We start from the raw sequence: 20,579 nt of genomic DNA, 5'->3' as shown, positions 1-20,579 counted from the left end.
GAAAACCCTCAAACTTTAACTCTTAAGGTCTATGACCAATCAGCCTATCCTCCTTCCTACTTAAAACCTTGGAAAGATTGATTGAAATTTACATCATAATTTAAAACCATGTCTCATTTCCACAACTCAACATGCTTACTCTAAGGGAAAATCAGTAGAATCAGCACTTCACTCGCTGGTACGTATTATTGAACATTCCCTCGAATACAAAGAATATAACTTAGAAATCGAAGAAGCTTTCAACAACGTCAGTTACCAGACGATCACAACAGCAATGGATAAGCTGAAATTAGTGAAATCACTCATAGATCTTATAAGTCTCATGCTCAAAAGCAGGACAATAACTTCTAGCATGAGAAGTTTTACTACCACCACATCGGTGAATCGAGGCACTCCCCAAGGTGGGATCCTTCCGCCTCTTTTATGGAACATGGTAGTAAACGACCTACTTTTTCCGACCAAGCTAAATATTTAGGACTCATTTTAGACAAAAAACTAAATTGGAAGGCAAATATTGATGAAAGAGTAAAAAAGTCTACTGTAGCGCTTTTTACATGTAAAAAGGCCATAGTATCGAAATGGGGCTTCTCGATAAAAATAACCCACATGGACCGCACTGGACAATATGGTAAATCTAAATAAGCTCGTCAAATTCCAGCGGTCAGCAGGTATGTGCATCACAGGAGCACTTCGCTCGACACCAACCGCAGCACTAGAAGTGCTTTTAAACCTAACACCATTTGACATCTTCTCCAAAAAGGTTGCTGCCAACTCATGTGTAAGGCTTAGAGCCACCTCTCAATGGACCAGTAACAATACTGGACATACTACTATTCTAGACAATTTCGGATCTATCCCAGATCGCTTAGACTATAAAACCCCAAAAATGGTATTCGGTAAAAGCTTCCATGTGTCCATCCCTTCAAGATCCTCCTGGAAAGAAGAGAGATCCTTGGAAGACGATGCGGTACACTTCTATACAAACGGTTCAAAGACCGATCACGGAGTTGGAAGTGGTATCTATTATATTCCAGGCAGAAGTAATGGCGATTAAAGAACCACTATCCTGGCTCAATGAAAACGTTATATCTTGTAAGGATATACGAATCTTCTCAGACAGCCAAGCCGCTCTTAAATCTGTCCCCACAAACTCTCAAACAGTCCACGATTGTCCATCATCTCTGAATGAGATGACGGAACAGTTAAACATTCACCTCATTTGGGTGCCGGGCCAAAGAGACATTCCGGGAAATTGTAAAGCCGATGAGCTCGCCAAAAACGGAACATTTCTGCCTCATGTTAGACAAAAGCATAACATAGGAACACCACTTGCTACATGCAAATATCTTCTCAAGCAATATGCTCTAGAAACAACAAATGCTCATAGGAAGACATGCTCTGAGGCTAGGGGTCTACACAAATGACTTCTGTAGAAGCTGCATGGACGAGAAGGAAGAGGAAACAGTCCAACACCTTCTATGTACATGTCCAATACTCTCCATTAGAAGGAATAACTTTCTCGGTAATCCCTTCTTCGATTATACCATTGAACTGGCAACGATTGACACAAAATATCTCTATAACTTTATTAAAAGTACAAAATAGTTTGTTAAATTTCATTACTCTCCCATGAGTAACCTCATTAGTGGTATCACAATGGACCCTTGAAGTCTAGGTGCGTCAATGACATCTGGACAGCCAGTCCAACCTAACCTAACCTAGCATCCCTTTTTTTAGAAATCAAATGCAGATACATGTCATTTAACCATAATGATTCTACCCGATTTTGATAATTTCATAAAAAATTCCTGCGGTTGGAATCAAATGTTAATTTTGACATTTTCGATATAGTTTAACAATCATTCCAAGTCCATCCGCAGTTTATTCTTTTGTTTCTATAATCGGTATGATTATTATTATTATCATTTTATTCGCTGATTTCGAGTTACTACGCGAGGTTCGAATGACGACATCTATGCTTTCAAAACGAAATCACAACCCTTCAAATCAGCATACGGACTTCCATGCAGAAACTTTTAAACACCACTGTGGCGTTCAATTTATTTGACATTCTGTCATTCTCAGCATTCTGTCAGTCACTTGTCAACAACAGAAAAATTTTCGTTTTTCCTGCACTCGCAAATCGAGCTGAGTAATTTACGATATATTTTTATTTCGCGTTCGTTTCGTTCGTTTTGCTAGTGTTATCTTAATCTTTAAATTACAAAAGTACACAAAAGCCAATGTATAACTTTTGAATAACAATTCCCGTCGCATTGCTTTCAGTCGCAACAAAAACCCCAACACTTTTCTCGCTGTAAAAACTTGAAACAAGCTCTAATTTTCTTAAAATTAAAGGGTGTGCCAAGAACCAAAAGACTGCCAAGTTATTAGACTTTTTTTTCCTCCTGCGCCTTTCTCATGCAACTGACGGTATTTAAGTGATTTTCCAATAAATCCAAGCATCTTATTCGCTGCGTTTCTATTGAAATAACAATAGTTTACCACAAAATTTAACAAAAACGATGTTAAAATTTGATACAAACGTTGAAAACAAGAATCCCTCAATTATGGAAGCAATGGATTCGCTGACTTTCATCAAGGTAAGTTTTTGTTGTTTTCGGTTCTATTTTTATTTCTACCTCCCGCATCTCGGGGCTCGGCTGACCACACCGCTTTATGATCGTCCAATTGGTGTTTTTGTTGTTGCTATCGTGAATATTATTGAATTGATTGTTTTTCCGTGTTGCACTCAGTGTACACGTCTGCATTCTTTATTAAACAACTTAATTATTCTTGTTTGCATATTAACATTAAGGTATGTATGTTAATGCACTTTGCATCTGGAATATAAATTATTTTGGTTCGAAATAAACGCAATTCATTGTCCTTAAAGAACTTGAATGTAGTGCAATGTTTATTTTAAAATTTTCAGGAAAATGGAGGGTTTTTGTTTCGACAAAGGGAAATACATTTGTGTTGTTTTCTTTTTGCCTTTTTATTATTTTTTTTTTTAAGAAAGTGAAAACGCAAGTTATTGATAATTGATTCAAGGCAATTGATAAGCATTTTTAATTATTCAATTCTATTAAATAAATTCGAAACGCAATTAAAAAACAAATGAGTATTTGTATACTTTCATACTTATGCTGCTGCCGCATGAACTTGTTTTTGTTTTTATTGTGTTTACGAACAAGTAGATAATTGAGGGCAATTTTGCAACAACAACAATAACAAATGTAAAACGTAAAACTAGGTAGGTAGGTTAGGTATGTGCCTAAAATTAACTCTTAAGCTTGAATTATGGTTAAACCAATATTGAGTTATTTAACAACACTATTTAACAAAAAAAACTGTTCTATTTTATTTATTTATTTTGCGCTTAATGCAAGCTTTTAACAAAAAAAGACTTAATCTTTTTTTTTAGTTTCACATTATGTTTAGGCTTGGGTTCCGAAGGCTCACAATTTAGTTTTTAATGAACAAAACACTGCAAATCGAAGAAATCAGCGTTGTAAAGATTCAATTCTTTTATAATGAGAGTTCTCATGGCAGACGAGACTTGACAGCGTAGAGGTTTAAAAAAAAGTGTTGTATAGGGATTTAGTGACATAGGTGTCCGAGATAACTTTAAACCAACGTTTGACAAAGCCAAGGGATGAGTTGGCCTTCTTAATAATATAATATAACCAAAATGGTTTCGAAAAATTAACTAAGAGTCACAAATAACTCATAATAAATGTTATCATCCTGCAGACTATAAGTTCGGTAGGGAAAATGTGATCGCTTTCGGGTTTATGTTATGAATTGGCATTTAGCAATGTTGAGTTCCAAGAAATTTTTATCGCACTAAGTCTAAAAGAAATAAGGAGAAGAAAGACATGAGCTGGAGTCCTCGTTCCTCGTACCACATGAAAAAGAGAGAGGTTCACCGCAGTGTGCGTCGTGACAAGCGTAACTGCAACAACGCATTGGAGCAAGAAGCAGAAGATGCTGAAAACAGGTGCGACAGCAGGACCATTTACAGAATAACTAAAGAGCTGACTGGTTCACACATCTCAGAGCAACACCTAGTGAAAGAAGTAGACGGTATGTGATAAGTACAATGGATGAGCAAGTCAGAAGGTGGAAAGAACAATTTTTCTCGGTTTTAAACAGAGTGCTTACTAACAACGTGCAGCCGATGTCTTCTAAAGCGCTTGAACAAACTATTCCCCGAATCCGCACCGCACCTTCTAATAAAAACGAGATCGTTGTAACAATTAAAGCACTTAAGAACAACAAAGCGGTAGGCCTTTTACAAGCAGCGCCAACGTCATCAAGCGAACTGCTTCATCCGCTCATAAAAGTAGCCTGCCGAACAAGCATGATTCCTCGCTGGATCCTTCTGTATTGATAATATCAACACCCTGCGGATCATTATTGAACAGTGCGTTGAATATCGATCACCACTACACCTGCTTTTCATCGACTTCGCGAAGGCCTTTGATAGTGTTAACTGGGAGTATGTCTGGTGAGCTTTGCGGGAGAGAGGCATCCCAGAAAAAATACTTGCAATTATTAAAGCAACATATGATAGATCCAAGTGTCACAATATGCACGATGGTAGGTTGTCGAATGATTTTAAGATCCGTAGCGGAGTCAGACAGGGTTGTATTCTGCCGCTAATATTATTTTTGTTGGTGATAAGCGATCTAAAGGACTTTGAAATCCTATTTAAAGCACTTGGATTACGAGGACGATGTTCGCTTACTCTCTCATAGGATCATGAATCTTCATCAAATCACAACAAGTGTGGAGAGAGAAGCAGAAGTCGTGGGGTTGAAAATTAATTCCGGCAAAACAAAAAGGATCAGCCTCGGAACCCGATAAACATTTCCTTGCAACCGGTGGAAAAGGTAGAGAGCTTTCAATACCTTGCAAGTATCGTCTCCATCAAAGGTGGATCCGTACAAGACGTCACCTGCCGCATTAGCAAAGCAAAAGCGGCGTTCGGTATGTTGGAGGAATAACTCTATCAGCTTAAGAATAAAGCTACGACTGTTTCGCACAAATGTTGAATCTGTGCAGAACTTGGAAGGTTACTTATGACATTCCAAGAAAGTTGCAAACCTTCGTGAATAAATGTCTCCGCAACATCCTAAGGATTTTCTGGCCAAACCGTATATCAAATGATGTCCTTCATAGACGGATAGGCCAGGAACCTATAGACTCTATAATACATTTATTTATTTACATTTATTTATTATTCATCAATCAGAGCATATTGTACTCTTACAGACTAAGATACATAATTAAAAATTTAGTTACATATTTGTAGGTGGGTATATACAATTCAAATTACATTTAATTGATTTACATAGTTAATCTATTATTAAATAATAAAAAATGGTATACATGTGTAATAAATAACAATATTTAAATTTTGTTTAAAACTATTGATTTAAAAGTTTCTCTGGTGCAATCCATATAAAAGTTTATCCCAGAGCAAACTAAATTGCTTTCTCTGATGCAACGAGAAATGGGTTCATTGCGTCCATAGTTTCTGCGGTGAAACTGCTCATAAATTAAAAACCGTTCTCGTGTAATTCTTAGAGGAGCATTACCCTCATGGACTAGAGCTGCTAGAAGTGGACAATTAACATGATTTGTAATGATATCCCGAACAAACATAATTGAAAAGTATTTACGACGAGCTTCTAGCGTTTTTATTCCAAAGAAGGTGTTACTATTCTCCAATTTAACTTGAAAAAAGCATAACGTGTAAAATTTCTTTGAATTTTTTCAATTCTTTCTGATGTATTTGCATAGGAAGGATTCCAAACTGTACAGCAATACTCAATTACTGATCTTACCAGAGAGTTATAAAGAGATAATAAAGTGAATGAATCAGTATGAAGGACATATGCTTCGAAAAGGAAACGACTGCATATCAGGCAAAGCAATGCAGTGGAATCTGCTCACACAAGAAGGAAGAAGAGCTGGACGACCGAAGCACATGGCGCAAGACAGTTGACGCGGAATCAGCGTCACTAGGCAAAAGTTAGAGGGAGCTGAAACACATCTCCGAAAACCGTACACAATAGCGCGTACTAGTAGAAGAGGCCCTTTGCCCCTTAAGGGGTTCCCAACAGACTTAACAGACTAAGGACCTTATCAAAAAATCAATCAAGTCTGAATTGAATCAAGATCATTTTGGACTAAGACAGACTCAGGTTGAGTAGAAATAAAATTTTTTATTTTCATATCATCAGCATAAATAGAGAAAGTAGATGTATCAATGACATTAATAACGTTGTTGAAAGTTACGACAAATAACAAACGCTCAATGTGGCTCCCTTGAAGGACTCCAGAATTTACTAAATGGGATCGGAGATTGAGAACTTGAAAACAACTATATCGGTGGTTCTCAAGAAATAAAAAGAGTGGTTTAGAGTTTTAAGCTCTGCACTATTCTTTCAAGCACGATGTTATAAAAATCACATGACAGCGCATCACCTTGTCTAAAACCGTTTTTGACATCGAAAGGTTCTGTAAAGTTGTTTCCAACCTTTATGAAGCAACGTGAATTCTCCATGGTCATCCTGCACAAACGGACGAGTTTGGCAGGGATGCCAAAACTAGACATGGCTTTATACAGATAAAAAGATGGTGAGTGTCGATTTGGTGTACATGGCTTTTTCCAGGATCTGCCGTAATGTGAATATTTGATCGACTGGACTTTCCTGCTCTAAGACCACACTGATATGGACCTATCAGGTTGTTACGAAGGGCTTTAGACGTTCACATATTACGGAGAGAAGATTTTATAGGCGATGTTAAGTAGACTGATTCCTCTGTAGTTGTTGCAGAGGATCTCCTTTTTTCAGGATCGGGCAAACAATACTGAGGCTCCATTTATCGGGCATGCTTTCTTCCGAACATATCTTACAGATAAGTGGAGCATGCTGCTAACCAACTTATCTCCAACTGGTTTAAAGAGCTCAGCATTCAAGCCATCCGCTCCAGCGGTTTTATTAGACTTCAGCTTAGATATGGCAATCTTTACTTCGTCTAAGTCGGGAGGACGGGATTGTTGGATTTCGTCGACTATGTTGCATGGATCATCCTACCTGACAGCGGGATTCGGTTCATCGTCGCCGACATACAGTCTGCAGAAGTGGTCCTTCTGCAGTTCCACTATGATGTTTCCACTTTCGTCTTTGCAGCCTTCGGTTCTAGGTTTATGTACCTGTGAATTTCGTTTCACCTGTTCATAAAACTTTCCAACTTCATTTCTGCTTTTAAACCTCTCAACATCTTCGACTGCACGCTTCTTATGCCCTCTCTTTTTCCTTCTGAGTCGGTGGTCCACTCGCCTCTTCTGCTCATAGAGCTCACAGCTCTCGTCATTTTATGCAGCGCCGCTTTGCGTGCCTGTTGTTTGGCTGCATTTGCCTGCCGACATTCCTCATCAAACTATGGGTTCCTTGTTGGTGGCTGCTTGAAACCCAGCACATCAGAGGCGGCTTCTCTGATTGCATCTTGGCAATGTTGCCACTGATTTTCCATACATTGTGTTAGCGGCAGAGAACTTTGAGAGAGGTTACTTGTAACTCGGTCGGAGAAGGATTTGACGATCTCTTGCAATTGTAGTCGTTCGACGTTTTACCTTCACCCACTGTTGTTTTACATTTTATTTATTTCTTATAATAACGAGTTGTCCTTGATTCACCGTATATAAAATATTTCGGGTAAACGGATTCAAATTTCTAATTAGCACACTTATTGAATGCCAAATTTTAAAAGCCCCTTAGATAGTCCTTTTTTGTATAGTGCTACGTTAGAGAATAGATCAGAGACATTAAATTGAAAAAGTTACAACGGCCTATCTTTAATACTATTTTTGACACATTTCAAATCGTTTGTGTTTTATTTTCAAGTCCTTTTAGGTCTAAATTTTTTTCTTTTTATAACTATTATTAACAATCGTTGTAGTACCCGTAACATGATGGTTAGTGCGTAGGGATTTCAAGCCAGAGGTCTTGAGTTCAAACCCTACCTGTGTCATCTAAAGTTTTGTTTCACGGGTGCTGCCTCTTGCGATGAATTGACAACTCCTCTTGTCATGAAAAGGGGTTTCTCAGTTTAGCCGTTTGAATTGGTCTTAAAACCGTAGGTCAATCCTGACAACATTACTCGCAGACTGGAATCGTTGAGAGTTGTAAGTCACTAGGTCTTAGGTCTCAATGTTTTCAATAATACGATTTTAAAAGTGTTGAGCTGTCAAAGTAAACGATTTTTTTTTACAAACAAGTAATCGTTTTTTTGTCTAGGAAGAGATGATTTGCGATCATTCCTTTAGCACGTTCATAAACGCAAATAATTGGCATCACTGAAAATGATCACTATTCATCACTAGGTCTTAGGTCTCAATTTTTTCAATTTTACGATTTTAAAAGTGTTGAGCTGTCAAAGTAAACCATTTGTTTACAAACAAGTAATCGTTTTTTTTGTCTAGGAAGAGATTCCTTTAGCACGTTCATAAACGCAAATGATTGGCATCACTTAAAATGATAACTATTCATTATTGCAAAGTTCGATAAACTGAAGCATCAAGAATTTTCTTGATAAGTTGTTGATGCGGACGCGATTTGGAGCAAAAATAGCGGGAAAAGACAATGAAAAGTATTTAATCAAATTCTTAATTGTTTATAAATTAATTAATTTGATGAATTTTAGGGATTATTTTACCAGCGTACAAATTACACTATTAATAGAAACAAGATTAAAATAAGAAGGTGAATTTATTGCCGGCAGAAAATCAGTCAGTATTGTGGAGAAAAGTTTTAGAATAAATAAAATGTGTGGCTCCAGAATATTACAATGAGAGTTTTTATTAGTATCACATCCATCATAAAGAAAAAGTTGTTTTTGATCGTAAAACTTTTTGTCAATTAGCTTTGCATCGTAATCATTTGAGCAACAATCAGCATCGCAAGCAGTGATGCGTAATCACTACCAAAAAAAAGCTAATCGCCATCTTAATCGAACCGCAAATTTCAATACAGAATAAACCAATGCTTTTCGTTGATTCCTTTTATTCTTTTACATACTTTTCTTAACAATAGAGCTGAATATTTGCATCAGGAAATATTTTATTATTACTCATAAATTTGTATTAAAAATTTCAAGGAAGTAATGAGCAGCTTAAATTGTTGGTATTGGTAGTTAGACAGATTACCAATTTTCAACAATCGTCGTTCCTAAATGATTATAACATGTTACAACAATTCGCAACAATGACGCTCGCAACAATAGTTCCAAAAAGGACAAGGATCCACTAACGCTGTTTTACGATTTTTTATTCGTATTTACAAAAGTTGATTTTGTCTACATTAGAAAAGCTTAAATTATGTTTTAGAAGTCTCTCACATGGAGGAGTAAAAGAATTAAATATGCAATGAACCCAAATTTTAAACGTGATTAAGTAACACCTCGGCTGTAGCAGCTAATAAAGATACAAACATTCACGGAAGAATTATTAAATGATAGTAAAGTTTATCAGACTAAGGAAATTGAAAATGCGCTGATTTCTATCCTTTTTTAGGTTTCTCTATATTTTTCGTTTTATCATGCATTTCATTAAATTAAAATTCAACCATCTTTTTACTCATCTTCTAAACAACAAAAAGAAAACTAATTTAAGAAAAAAGTAAAAACCATTTCGTTACATACCTATTTACCTGAATTCGGAGCAATATAGACCATTTTTGAAGTTACATACCTACATTTTTTAAATTATCTTTGTCTGATGGGATGGTGTATTTTGACAAAATTATTAATATTTCACTAAAAATCTAAGTAGGAGTATTTCATATTGGCTTTTCCTGCCCCAACGACGCACAAAATATGCCCACGTTCTCCAAGAACCGTCCCTCTACCGTCACTTACTTAACATTTATAAGTAGGTACCTCAAAAATGTATATTTTTAAGCAATCCCAGCAGGTCATATAAATTTCATAGACTAAAATTCTGATCAAATTAACAAAATAGGCATTATGACTTATGTATGTATATTAAATTTTGTTATTACCAACAAATTATACTCTATATAGCAGTAGTTATAACTGCTTTAATTCTAAAATTATGTGTACATGTAATTTCGTGATGCAGTGTAGATATTCATATTATCAATTTAACAAAGTAAACAAAAAACTCTCTCTTCAAATTTGCTCTTGACTTGACAGTTATTATTAATAAAAAATAAATATAAAGCTCGCTCTTGTTAAATCACGTTTTTTGACTGATTAAGTATGCATCGTTACTCAGGGAACTAAAGACTTTAAAAAACGTACCGATGTAATTAATTTTAACTGGAAACTCGCTTGGAGATTGTTGCTTTCGTATTTTTGGTTTGAAAACAATTATTTCGGGTTGTGTTGTGTTATGTGTAAACCAAACAGTCTATTGACCGGGTGACGAAAAGTCTTGTTCATTTATAGCATAATAGAATGTTGTGGCATGTTTTAAGTGACGACTGACGACCGCTGGCTACTAGCACAGTCTCTTTGTACACGCAGAAATGATGCGGATGCGATATTAAAAAAAAAGAAACAGAAATACTAAAGCTCACTGCAAAATTGAACAAAGAAGAAATTGATTATAATTAACAGTTCTAATAAAGAAGTCATTACACCTATGCAATGGCCTTTCTTATTCCAATATCAGAGGTAGGATAATTGATTCAGAACTTTAAAATAAATTCAATTTTCCTTAAATTCAATCACACAAATATAAACGACAGTTTAAAATTTAGTACCTATAAGATTATTGTTCATAATTTAGTTTCTCTTCTGAATCGAAAAAGCTTTGCCTTTTGTTATTAAATAAATAAAAGAAATGTACCGGAGTTACGTTTTTTTATGACTGTGATCTTAGCTTTAAGTCGAATGTGCTTAGTGAAGAATTATCAGCTGATTGTGATTTCTTGTTTGCATCATAAAAAATTAATTTGTTGATTTATTGAATTGCAAAACAAATAACAGAGTAAAATAAAAATAAATATGCCACAATTTTGCACAATGTGATAAAACAATCAACGTACGGATTCAAATTCATTACATGGAATGCAATTATTTATGAAATGTTTTTGTTTCTGTATTTTACAGTTAAGATTTTTATTTTGAACTTCCGTGACCCAAGAGTTGTAACAATATTTCCAAAAAAAAGACCAATAAAATAAGGATTCCACCTCGGGATGAGTAAATTTGTTTATATCATTCTTGTTTTTTGTTGTCATAAACCATTGGACCTTTACAAATCGAGAGCATTACGAAAAAGTACTTTTCCAACTTTTAGCGGGCGAAAAAGACTTTTAATAGAAAGCTTAGAAAACCGAAAAAGGTATAAAGAGAGAAATGGCAATTAATAAACTCCTGTCTTCACATCGACAATATTTATGTGTGTTTTTTAGTTTTTTTTGTCCATTCAAATTATAGTTTTCGAAAAGAATGTGAATTGTATTCAATTTGTTTTTACTTAAATGAAGTACTAAAGCCCATATACATATGTATGTATGTTGATACATAAATATTGACCTACAATTGTTTTTATTAAAAAATGAAGAATAATACACGAATGATAAGAACAAACCACACAAAATTAACCACTACGCATCGATATGACATTTAACAAGCGAACACGAGTGTCAACAATGGATGGTTGTTTACTTTTAGAAGAGGTCACAACTAAAGTAGGTCACCCAAGGAATTGTTGACCATGAAAACTTTTGACAACTGCTTATCGTCTACTTTTTACTTCATAAAGTCTTAAAAAAATGCAATACACGTCGTATGATGACTAGTGTTTTGGACTGTCATGTCAAAGGTCTTGGGTTCAATTCTTGAATGTTTCAATATAAAGTGGTGGGGGGAATACAAAAATAAGGAATTGGTAGGTTTCTGTTTTAATAGCAAGTGAGTTTATTTTTATAAATTTCCTACTTTTATTTCTACGTTGATTCGGTTTAAAACTGTAGGAGCCCTCCATCCCTGACAACAGCACTCTCACACAGGAATGGTTGAGAGTTGTAAGTCGCATTGACACATTTTAAGGACCTCTGGCTCCGATGAGCGAGATATTCGTGATTGCGAGAACGGAAAGTAGACGTTTGAAGGTTTTTTTTTTTTAGTTGTTCAGTGTCAACATGGAGAAGTGGACTGTTACGCAGCGTGCGTTCGTTTGCGAGTGATTTTTCATTACAAAATCTTACATTGCTATTTTTCGTTAATTTCGTAACAAAATACGAATAAAATCCTCGTGATCCGGTAGCGTCGCGGTGATAAAAAAAACGACTATCCGATCACGGTGCGTACACCAGAAAACGTTGATCGAGTTAGGAGTGCTTTACGGAAAAGTCCTCTCAGTTCGGCCGTAAAACATTCTCAAGCGTTGAAAATTTTTCGCCGATCTTTCAATAGGGTGTTGAAAGCAATGCACTATCATCCATACAAGATTCTTATCACACAAGAAGTCTTACCGACCGAATATGCGGCGAGGTTACAGTTTGGTAGGCAAATGACAGCGAAGTTAGCCAGCAAAGAAATTCCACGTGAGTTCCTAATGATTAGGAATGAGTCGCATTTTTATTTGAATTAAACCGTTAATAAACAGAACTTTCGATATTACGCTGTCGATAATCCGCAGAACATCGTCGCGAAACACCTACATTCCGAACGCGTAACCGTCTGGTGCGGAATTGCATGGTGGGGGATAGTTGGCCACTTCTTCTTCACCGAAACCAAGAATACAGAGCGCTATGTCGAGATGCTACGGTCGTTTTTGGTACCACAGTTGAAGCGGAGACATAAACTGAATCGTACTTTTTTCCAACGAGATGGTGCCACCTGCCATACCTCACGAGTTACGTTGGAATTCCTACGCAAGCACTTCGGCGATCGTTTAATCTCTCGCAGCACCGAGTTTCAGTGGCCGCCGCGTTCGCCAGATTTATCCGTCTGTGACTACTTTTTGTGGGGTTATCTGAAGCATAGTGTCTGCATCAATAAACCACGCACCTTGGACCAGCTTAGGACGAATATTGAGACCGAAATCGGGAATATATCGCTTGCAATTTTGCAAAAAGTTTTCAAAAATTTCGAAAAACGGCTCGAAAATTGTATTGAACGAAATAGTCATCATTTGAACCATGTCATTTTTAGAAAATAAAGATTAAAAACCTTCAACCCGACCTCGTAATGTTTTGATGCGGCTGAGCTAGGGGTCCTTAAAATGTGTCAGGTTTTTATGCCCAACACTTTAGTAACCGTACACTGTTTACTTTTGTGTTGAAATACCTAGGTCAATACACATAAGGAAGGAGAATACCTATTTCCGATGGTTCAATATCGTTCCGAATTATATCTTCCTTTGAATTGATCTTATACACATTATGCAAGTAAACTTTTTATTTAAATATTCCCAAAAAATGTAGTAATGTAATTGATATGGCTACGAAGATGCGTCGTGAGATGTAAAAAAGCAATTTTTTCTTTGTGCCATGTAGTACTGTCCTGTCCTCAAAAATTTCGTAACTTTCTTATCATTTTCAAAGAATCAAAACCAGATGGTTGCATCTAATTTTCAACAATCACTAGTGGATTATCCTTTGCCCAAATACAACAAGGTCCCTTGTCTGACCCTTTTTTACCGTTATTTTAACCGCTTATGCTCTAGTGAAATAGCCAGTTGCATTCCTCCCCTTAAACAGTTCAACCGTAATACTCGCGCTTCTAGGAATGCTCATCAGTATACCCTCGAGCCCAATTTCGGCCGTACTCTCAAATACAGAGATTCGTTCTTTAGCCGTACTATGTGAATGTGGAATGCCTTACCACAATCTGTCTTTCCTAGTCATTGCAATATTCAGGAATTCAAAACCAATGTGCACCGACATCTCCTTTTAAACCTTCTATCCTCTTCCTAGTGCTCACACTGTGCCTCTGCATAATAAGGGTAGTAATATCCCCTTGAGTGTGTGTTTATTATAAAAAAAATTCTGTCAGTTAGCATATCCAACGAGTGGAAAGCGTGCTTTCAGATGTGACAGTTGAAGTGACAAAGAATTGTCAAAGGAAGTTGGTATCAAAATTTGACGTTAAGATGTGAATCACAATAATGGGATTTTTCATGTGTAAAACAAATTAACTTATTCTTGATCTAGATCTGTCAAACCACAAATTTCCCCTCGAAATAAATTGATTAATTTTTGTTTTAAGAACAAATCTGCAGATGTGAATTTTTCGGTAGATTTACCCATCGTTGGTAGTACCCGTGGCATGATGGTTAGTGCGTTGGACTGTCATGCAAGAGGTCTTGGGTTCAATCCCTGCCTGTGCCACCTTAATTTTAAAAAAATAATTTGCGCGGGTACTGCCTCTTGCGAGGAATTGACAAATCCTTCAAGAGTAATTCTTGTCATGAAAAAGTGCTTTCTCAAACTAGCCATTCGGATTCGGCCTAAAATTGTAGGTCCATTCCATTTCTGACAACAGTACTTGCACACAGGAATGGTTGAGAGTTGTAAGTCACTAGGCCCTGGTTCACAACGGACTGTTGCACCACCCAATTTATTTTTATTTTATTACCCCTCGTTGCAACAATAAGAATACATTTTAAAATTGTCTAGCTGAAAATTTGACAGCTCCCCCGAACTCGTTAATACGTACACGAAGACACACTAATTTAATGCTCCAGATGTTGGCCAATATTATAGTATGCAGTAAATCTGGGATTTCTGACACTACTTATTGACGTCGTTGTTAGAGCCAGTCTGAAAAGAAGGCTATTATGCTGGCTGTCTTCAAATGCCCTTTTTTTGCCAGAATTGCACAATTATACATTACCCGTGTTTTGTTGGGAAATCTATCCATAGTAAAGTAGGATTTTACACGTATAACAAAAACAATATCCACAGTGAGAATAACACCGATACAAGTTAGAGTAGAATCTCACTATGGATAGGTTTTTGACATTTATACGAGACTCAAATGCATCTTATGTGATTTCGTTCTCAAATGTTGGTACGATTGATATTGCATTTGTATCTCGATGGCTGTGTTCGTTGAGTAGATCTGCATTTGGAATCATGTATGTTTTAAATTGGGGAAAAAAAGAATCTATTACTGTTGATATTATTTAGTTTTGTTAGTGAAAATGAACTAACTGGGGTTATTTTGCAAGAAAAAACAATAGAAAAGATATTTATGTTTTGCTATGTTTCCAAAAAAGGTTTATCTCAGTTTAGAATAGATAAATCTCAACTCGATTCAGGTATATAAAGAATTGAGGCGAGCTTCAAGCTCGCTTCAACACCACATGTTAATGTAGTAGTCTACGAACAAACCCCCTTTTTGAAGTTTTTTATTATTATTTTGACAGATCTTCTTTCAGTTGTACCAAATTTTAAATACAAAAATCTGGCCACTGCGGATCGTTTTGTTGGGAATTTCTCACTTTACTGTATATGAAATGCGAACAAAACGCACGTATTGCAAAAAGGTTTTTGACGATATTTAACAATTAATGAAACAAATTTTTCTCACCTAACTTTCATTTATATTCTTAATAAATCTTGTAAGACTACGAACCAATTGTCTAAAGGGTCTAAGAGCTTAACAATAACAAATTTGGTTTCCTATCCGCCTAAGTGGCTTGTATGGCACTATGTGGATGTTCTCTCTCTTTCATTAACATCATTCCATCTGTCTCTTTTTTGCAGTTGTTATTGTCAAAATTAGTGATCCTAGAGCCACTTCGTCGCTTTCAAAAAGAAAAGTAAGTCTTTGATTTTCTTCTCGGAAAGTTCGTAAAGATCTTTATAGAATACCCTTCGAAAGCTTAACATTCTAGAACCGGCCAGGGTAGAAAATGTACAGAGAAAGTGAATCACAGTTTTTAAGGGATATCGAGCTTTCCCGTATGATCTCCTATCGTCTAACATCCGGTACATAATGCAGTCACCCTGGCTATATCATGCCACGGTTTTTAATATATATATATAGAGCCATATCTTCCTGGAAACAGTACAGTCCGTTAGACTGTTCCTCAATTTTGTTCTTCATAGCTCCAAAGGGAATATTTACCCTTTCCGCGAGTGAGCTATGAAAGGCCGATCTTTTCCGGGCCAACTTATCAGCCCGTTCATTTCCATCAATGACCTGGAACCCAATTAATATTGACACGGAGGTTTATTGTGGAGAATGATTATTGAGATTCTAGTTTTTAGTCACACTACACGAATGTGGAGTTCTGTAAGCGGATCAATATTTAGTAGTCATTACAATTCGCAGACATTTAAAACCAATTTGCTTTTTAACTCCTAACCGCTGCATTCCTATTTTATTTTTAATCATAAAAAACAAATATTTTCTAAACTATGCCACTTATAAATAACAATTGTATCTATCTATGTATCTTTTTAGGAGGAAGCCACAAGGCCCGACTTAGTAAGTGGCACTGATTTTAGATCCATACCATTTATTAACACCGTATCGGAAAATCCATATGACTCATCAGACAATAATCTTCGATCGTTTTTGCTTATGGACGAACAAGAAAACCTTCAAGTTGCAACTCCTGAATTATTTTGCAAGCGACTACGTTGTTCCGATAATGATAAGATCAAAGTAATTTCAATATTTGGCAATACAGGCGATGGAAAATCTCACACAATGAACAATGCATTTTTTTGTGGCCAAGAAGTTTTCAAAACATCATCGGAACAGAATTCTTGTACCATAGGTGTGTATGCTGCTATGCAACATCAACTTGGTGTTCTTTGTTTGGATACAGAAGGGCTTTTGGGTACAACTGCAAAAAGCAATCGACGCATGAGAATGTTACTTAAGGTTTAATCTTTAGTTGGTTAATAATTTGTTTTTAATTATATAGATATTAGCCATATCAGATATTGTGGTGTATAGAACACGTTCGGAACGATTACACAGCGATATGTTTGACTTTTTGGGAACAGCTTCAAAGGCATTTTGTTCCCATTTTGCCCAAGCTCTACAGTCACTTGCAATTCCCGGAACAGCTCAAGCATTAGGACCAGCAGTTATTGTTTTTCATGAGACAAGACACACAAAGCCGTTAGGCAGTTGTAAGTACATATTTTAGAACAAAGTAAATAATATATTTATTATTTTTTACAACTTTATTTAGCTCTCGAAGAAAGTGCCGAGGATAAACTTCGTCAGGGTTTTGCTCGTCAAAATATTGAAACAAATGCATTCAGTTCACTGCGTTATGTTGGAATTAAAACTCCCGATGACCGATCAACTGATTTTTCCAAAGTAATCACAGCAATTCAAATGGAAATTGAAAATACTTCTGTACGATCTCCGCGACAGCCCAGTGTAGTCTTTAAGGCAATGAAGGCTCTTAATTTGAAATTCTCTGGTGAGATTGTCGAAAGGACAATCAATCCCTTTCCAGAACAGTATTTCACTTGTACAGTTCATTGTGAGTCGTGTAGTCGACGCTGTCAACGTTCCATGGGTCATGTAGTTGATGGGGAAAATCATCAAAATACAGCGCCGTGTAACTATCAACACCAGTTTGAAAATAAAGTTCTATTGTGTCAACAATGCTATAAAAATGGAAGAGAGGTAAGTCCTTAAATATTTGAAGATCATTAGAAATAAAATGTAATGCCCCAAATAACTTTGATTAAAAAAAGGTTATAGTTACAATTGGTGCTCAAGGACAAAATGAAAATTCCCTATTTGGCTATGCCAAATACGCATGGAAAGGATCAATTATTGAGTGTCCAAATTGTGGTGAGATTTATAGAGAACGTCAGTATTGGTATGGCAATAAGCCACCAGAAGCTATGGCTGTTAGGTACATGACTTTTTTTTTTAATATGAATATATGTAAATCACCATTTTTTAATATAAAGGTCAGAAATTGTTCATGTTTGGAAAGGAGGAAATGTGCCTGTTAAAGGACCAGTACATTCTGCCCAAATGGTTCTTGATGGAGTTTCATATTTAGCAGAAGCTATCAGTAGTATAGGTTCAAAACCGACAAAAGCCTTAACCGACTTGCTTGCTGATACAGTGGCCCCAAGTTATTGGAAACCAAATGCAGAAATTACAGTAAGTTACACAAATACCTAAAAAAGAAACATTTAAATGAAAACAAGTTTGAAAAAAAAGTTTCTGCTTTAGAAACTTTGAAAGAGTTTACTAATTTTTGATTTTTGTTTCAGCACTGTCATGAATGTAGAAAAAACTTCGAAAAGACTGGTTTGCGAAAGCACCACTGCCGTGGATGTGGTGAAGGTTTTTGCAATGCTTGTAGCCAACATAAATTACCAGTTCCAGCTCGTGGTTGGAATGATCCAGTTCGAGTGTGCAACGACTGCCGAGAAGAGCTCAGTAAAAACCAAGACTCAGTCAGGGGTAAGTCTTTTTGTCTTTACAAAATAATTTTAAAACTAGTTTTTCATAGTTGAAATTTTCATTTAAAAAACCTTCAGAAAAACCAAGAGATAACCTATGTTATACTACTAATAATACAGGGCCACCCAATGAAGATGGAGACATATTTGTGAGAAAATATAGTGAAACAATCTACAATACCATAAGTAGTGTTACATCCGTACTTGAGTACCCTAAAGGCAAGTCAAATTGTATTAGTTAAGTTGTTGAATAAATTTTTAAACTCTAAATTTCAAAAAATAGATCTTATTAAAGATACCGCTCGCCCTTCATATTGGGTACCTGATTCAGAATCACCAGCCTGTTCGATTTGTAAAGTTCAGTTCGGTACTGCTGAAGAGCTACTGCAAAATGCCATGACTCCGACCAAAAACGATTCTAGCCGAAACTCAAAGGAAGTTGGTGACTGCTGGCGCCATCATTGTCGAGCATGTGGACAAGCAGTTTGTGGGAATTGCTCGGCAACACGTCGACCAGTACCTGAACGGGGATGGACCTCCGATGTTCGTGTCTGTGATGCATGTTCTTGTGAAGGAAAGTCGAAGTTTGATTAAATTTTGTTTGTTCAAATTTTAAATTATGTATTTGATTATCCTTTAACCAATTTTGGAATAGTTATTCTATTTATATGTTAAGGTTTCATTTTCTCAAGACGAAGCACACTAATTTTTGTTTTTTGTTTTGTTTTGTTATTTTCGGAGTATGCTAAAATGTGATATTGAATGTAAAAACAAGATACCCGTAACCAAGTACACTAAAAAAATACAAAAGAAAATACAAATAGAATATGTTTGTGTGTGTGGAAAATGAATAGATATTTAATAAACTATGATACAAAGCACGTCGTTTGTGCAGTTTGTTTTTAAAAATAAATATTATTTTATTTTTTAATTTTTATAATCTACTTAAAAAAATAAATAAATCAATTTATTTCGGTTAAAACAATTGTTGTTATATTCTTATTCATTTTCGAAACGAAGGGAATAACAAATTATTCGTTTTCGAAAGTTTTAAAATCAGACTTTCGAAAAAAAATATTATAAATGCTTCACTATTTCTTAATGCTTAACTTGGTGGGCTTTACATGATTTAATTAGGATAGCACAATTTGTTTTCAAAGAAATTAACACTTTAGATGCAATTTCTTTCCAAAAACAATGCAACATTTCGTTATGTAGAACCAAGAACAAAATTTGATCGTAGTTTTATGCCATTATTATGTTAATTTTATTACAAAAGCTTTAAGCAGTTTAGTATAAATTATTTAAAAATTACAACAGTTTGTTAAACTGCATCTAAAGAAAATCAAGAAGGGGTCCACAAAATTGTATAAGAAAAATAAGGCATTTTTTTGTCTTTATTGTGCTCAACCGCTTGCTCTGTGCTTTGTAACCCAATGAACTTAGCTTTAAAACTGCAAATTTCTATAATTTAACTTCAATATCAAAATAGTAGAATAAATATGACAAAAACTGGGCCTTAGGTAGTTATGAGAAAGGAAAGGAAGAATACAAAAATTGGGTGGCGCAACGGTCCGACTTACAATTCTCAACCATTCCTGTGTGCAAGTAATGTTATCAGCAATGGAGTGGGCTGGAGAAAGCACTTTTCATGACAAGAAATACTCTTGGAGGATTTGTCAATTCCTGGCAAGAGACAGTTTACAATATCCAAAGTGAGAGTAAAAACCAAAATAAATGTTTGCTTGTTTGATCGAATGATTTGTTCAAGTTATACAAAAAAAAAACAGAATCCAATACATCGTTTTCAACCAATTTCATTCTAGTCTAGCCGATGTTTAAATTTTGGGAGTTTTTACATAACCAAATTTGCTGAACATAGGGATCAGCTTGTTGATATGAAACACCAAACCAAACGAAAGGTGCAAAGGCGAATCCTTACTTTAAGACCACACACCTGGGTGTTTAAGTCCAGCAAGCAATAATGTCTTCTTCTAAGACATTGTTTTCTCGCAATTTATCCTTTACGTGATACTTAAAATCTTTCCATACCTTCAATGCAAATAGAATTTGTATTCAATATGAACACGAAACTGAGAGAAAGCTTCGACCTACCTTCTTCCAACCATC

General features: G+C 35.7%; 1 protein-coding gene across 3 annotated transcripts; it reads left to right on the top strand.

Annotated features, from left to right (window-relative positions):
• The first annotated feature begins 2,114 nt into the window (after positions 1 to 2,114).
• Positions 2,115 to 19,367, top strand: LOC129946105 (zinc finger FYVE domain-containing protein 1-like). 3 transcript variants are annotated; one of them, XM_056056145.1, is made up of 9 exons: positions 2,115 to 2,603; positions 16,465 to 16,890; positions 16,934 to 17,144; positions 17,207 to 17,652; positions 17,724 to 17,887; positions 17,946 to 18,144; positions 18,258 to 18,450; positions 18,570 to 18,668; positions 18,733 to 19,367. In XM_056056145.1, the coding sequence occupies exons 1-9, from the start codon at positions 2,526 to 2,528 to the stop codon at positions 19,041 to 19,043; spliced, it is 2,127 nt and encodes a 708-aa protein (XP_055912120.1). In that variant the 5' UTR covers positions 2,115 to 2,525; the 3' UTR covers positions 19,044 to 19,367. The 3 variants fall into 3 exon arrangements, with proteins under 3 accessions (XP_055912120.1, XP_055912119.1, XP_055912121.1); XM_056056144.1 differs by having other exon boundaries at positions 18,528 to 18,668; XM_056056146.1 differs by lacking the exon at positions 2,115 to 2,603 and adding an exon at positions 10,653 to 10,713 and having other exon boundaries at positions 18,528 to 18,668.
• Positions 19,368 to 20,579: the final 1,212 nt, after the last annotated feature.

Source organism: Eupeodes corollae, chromosome 2 (assembly GCF_945859685.1).
Source record: "Eupeodes corollae chromosome 2, idEupCoro1.1, whole genome shotgun sequence".
NCBI classification, from domain to species: Eukaryota; Metazoa; Arthropoda; class Insecta; order Diptera; family Syrphidae; genus Eupeodes; species Eupeodes corollae.
This window is presented reverse-complemented; position numbering and strand designations above follow the sequence as displayed.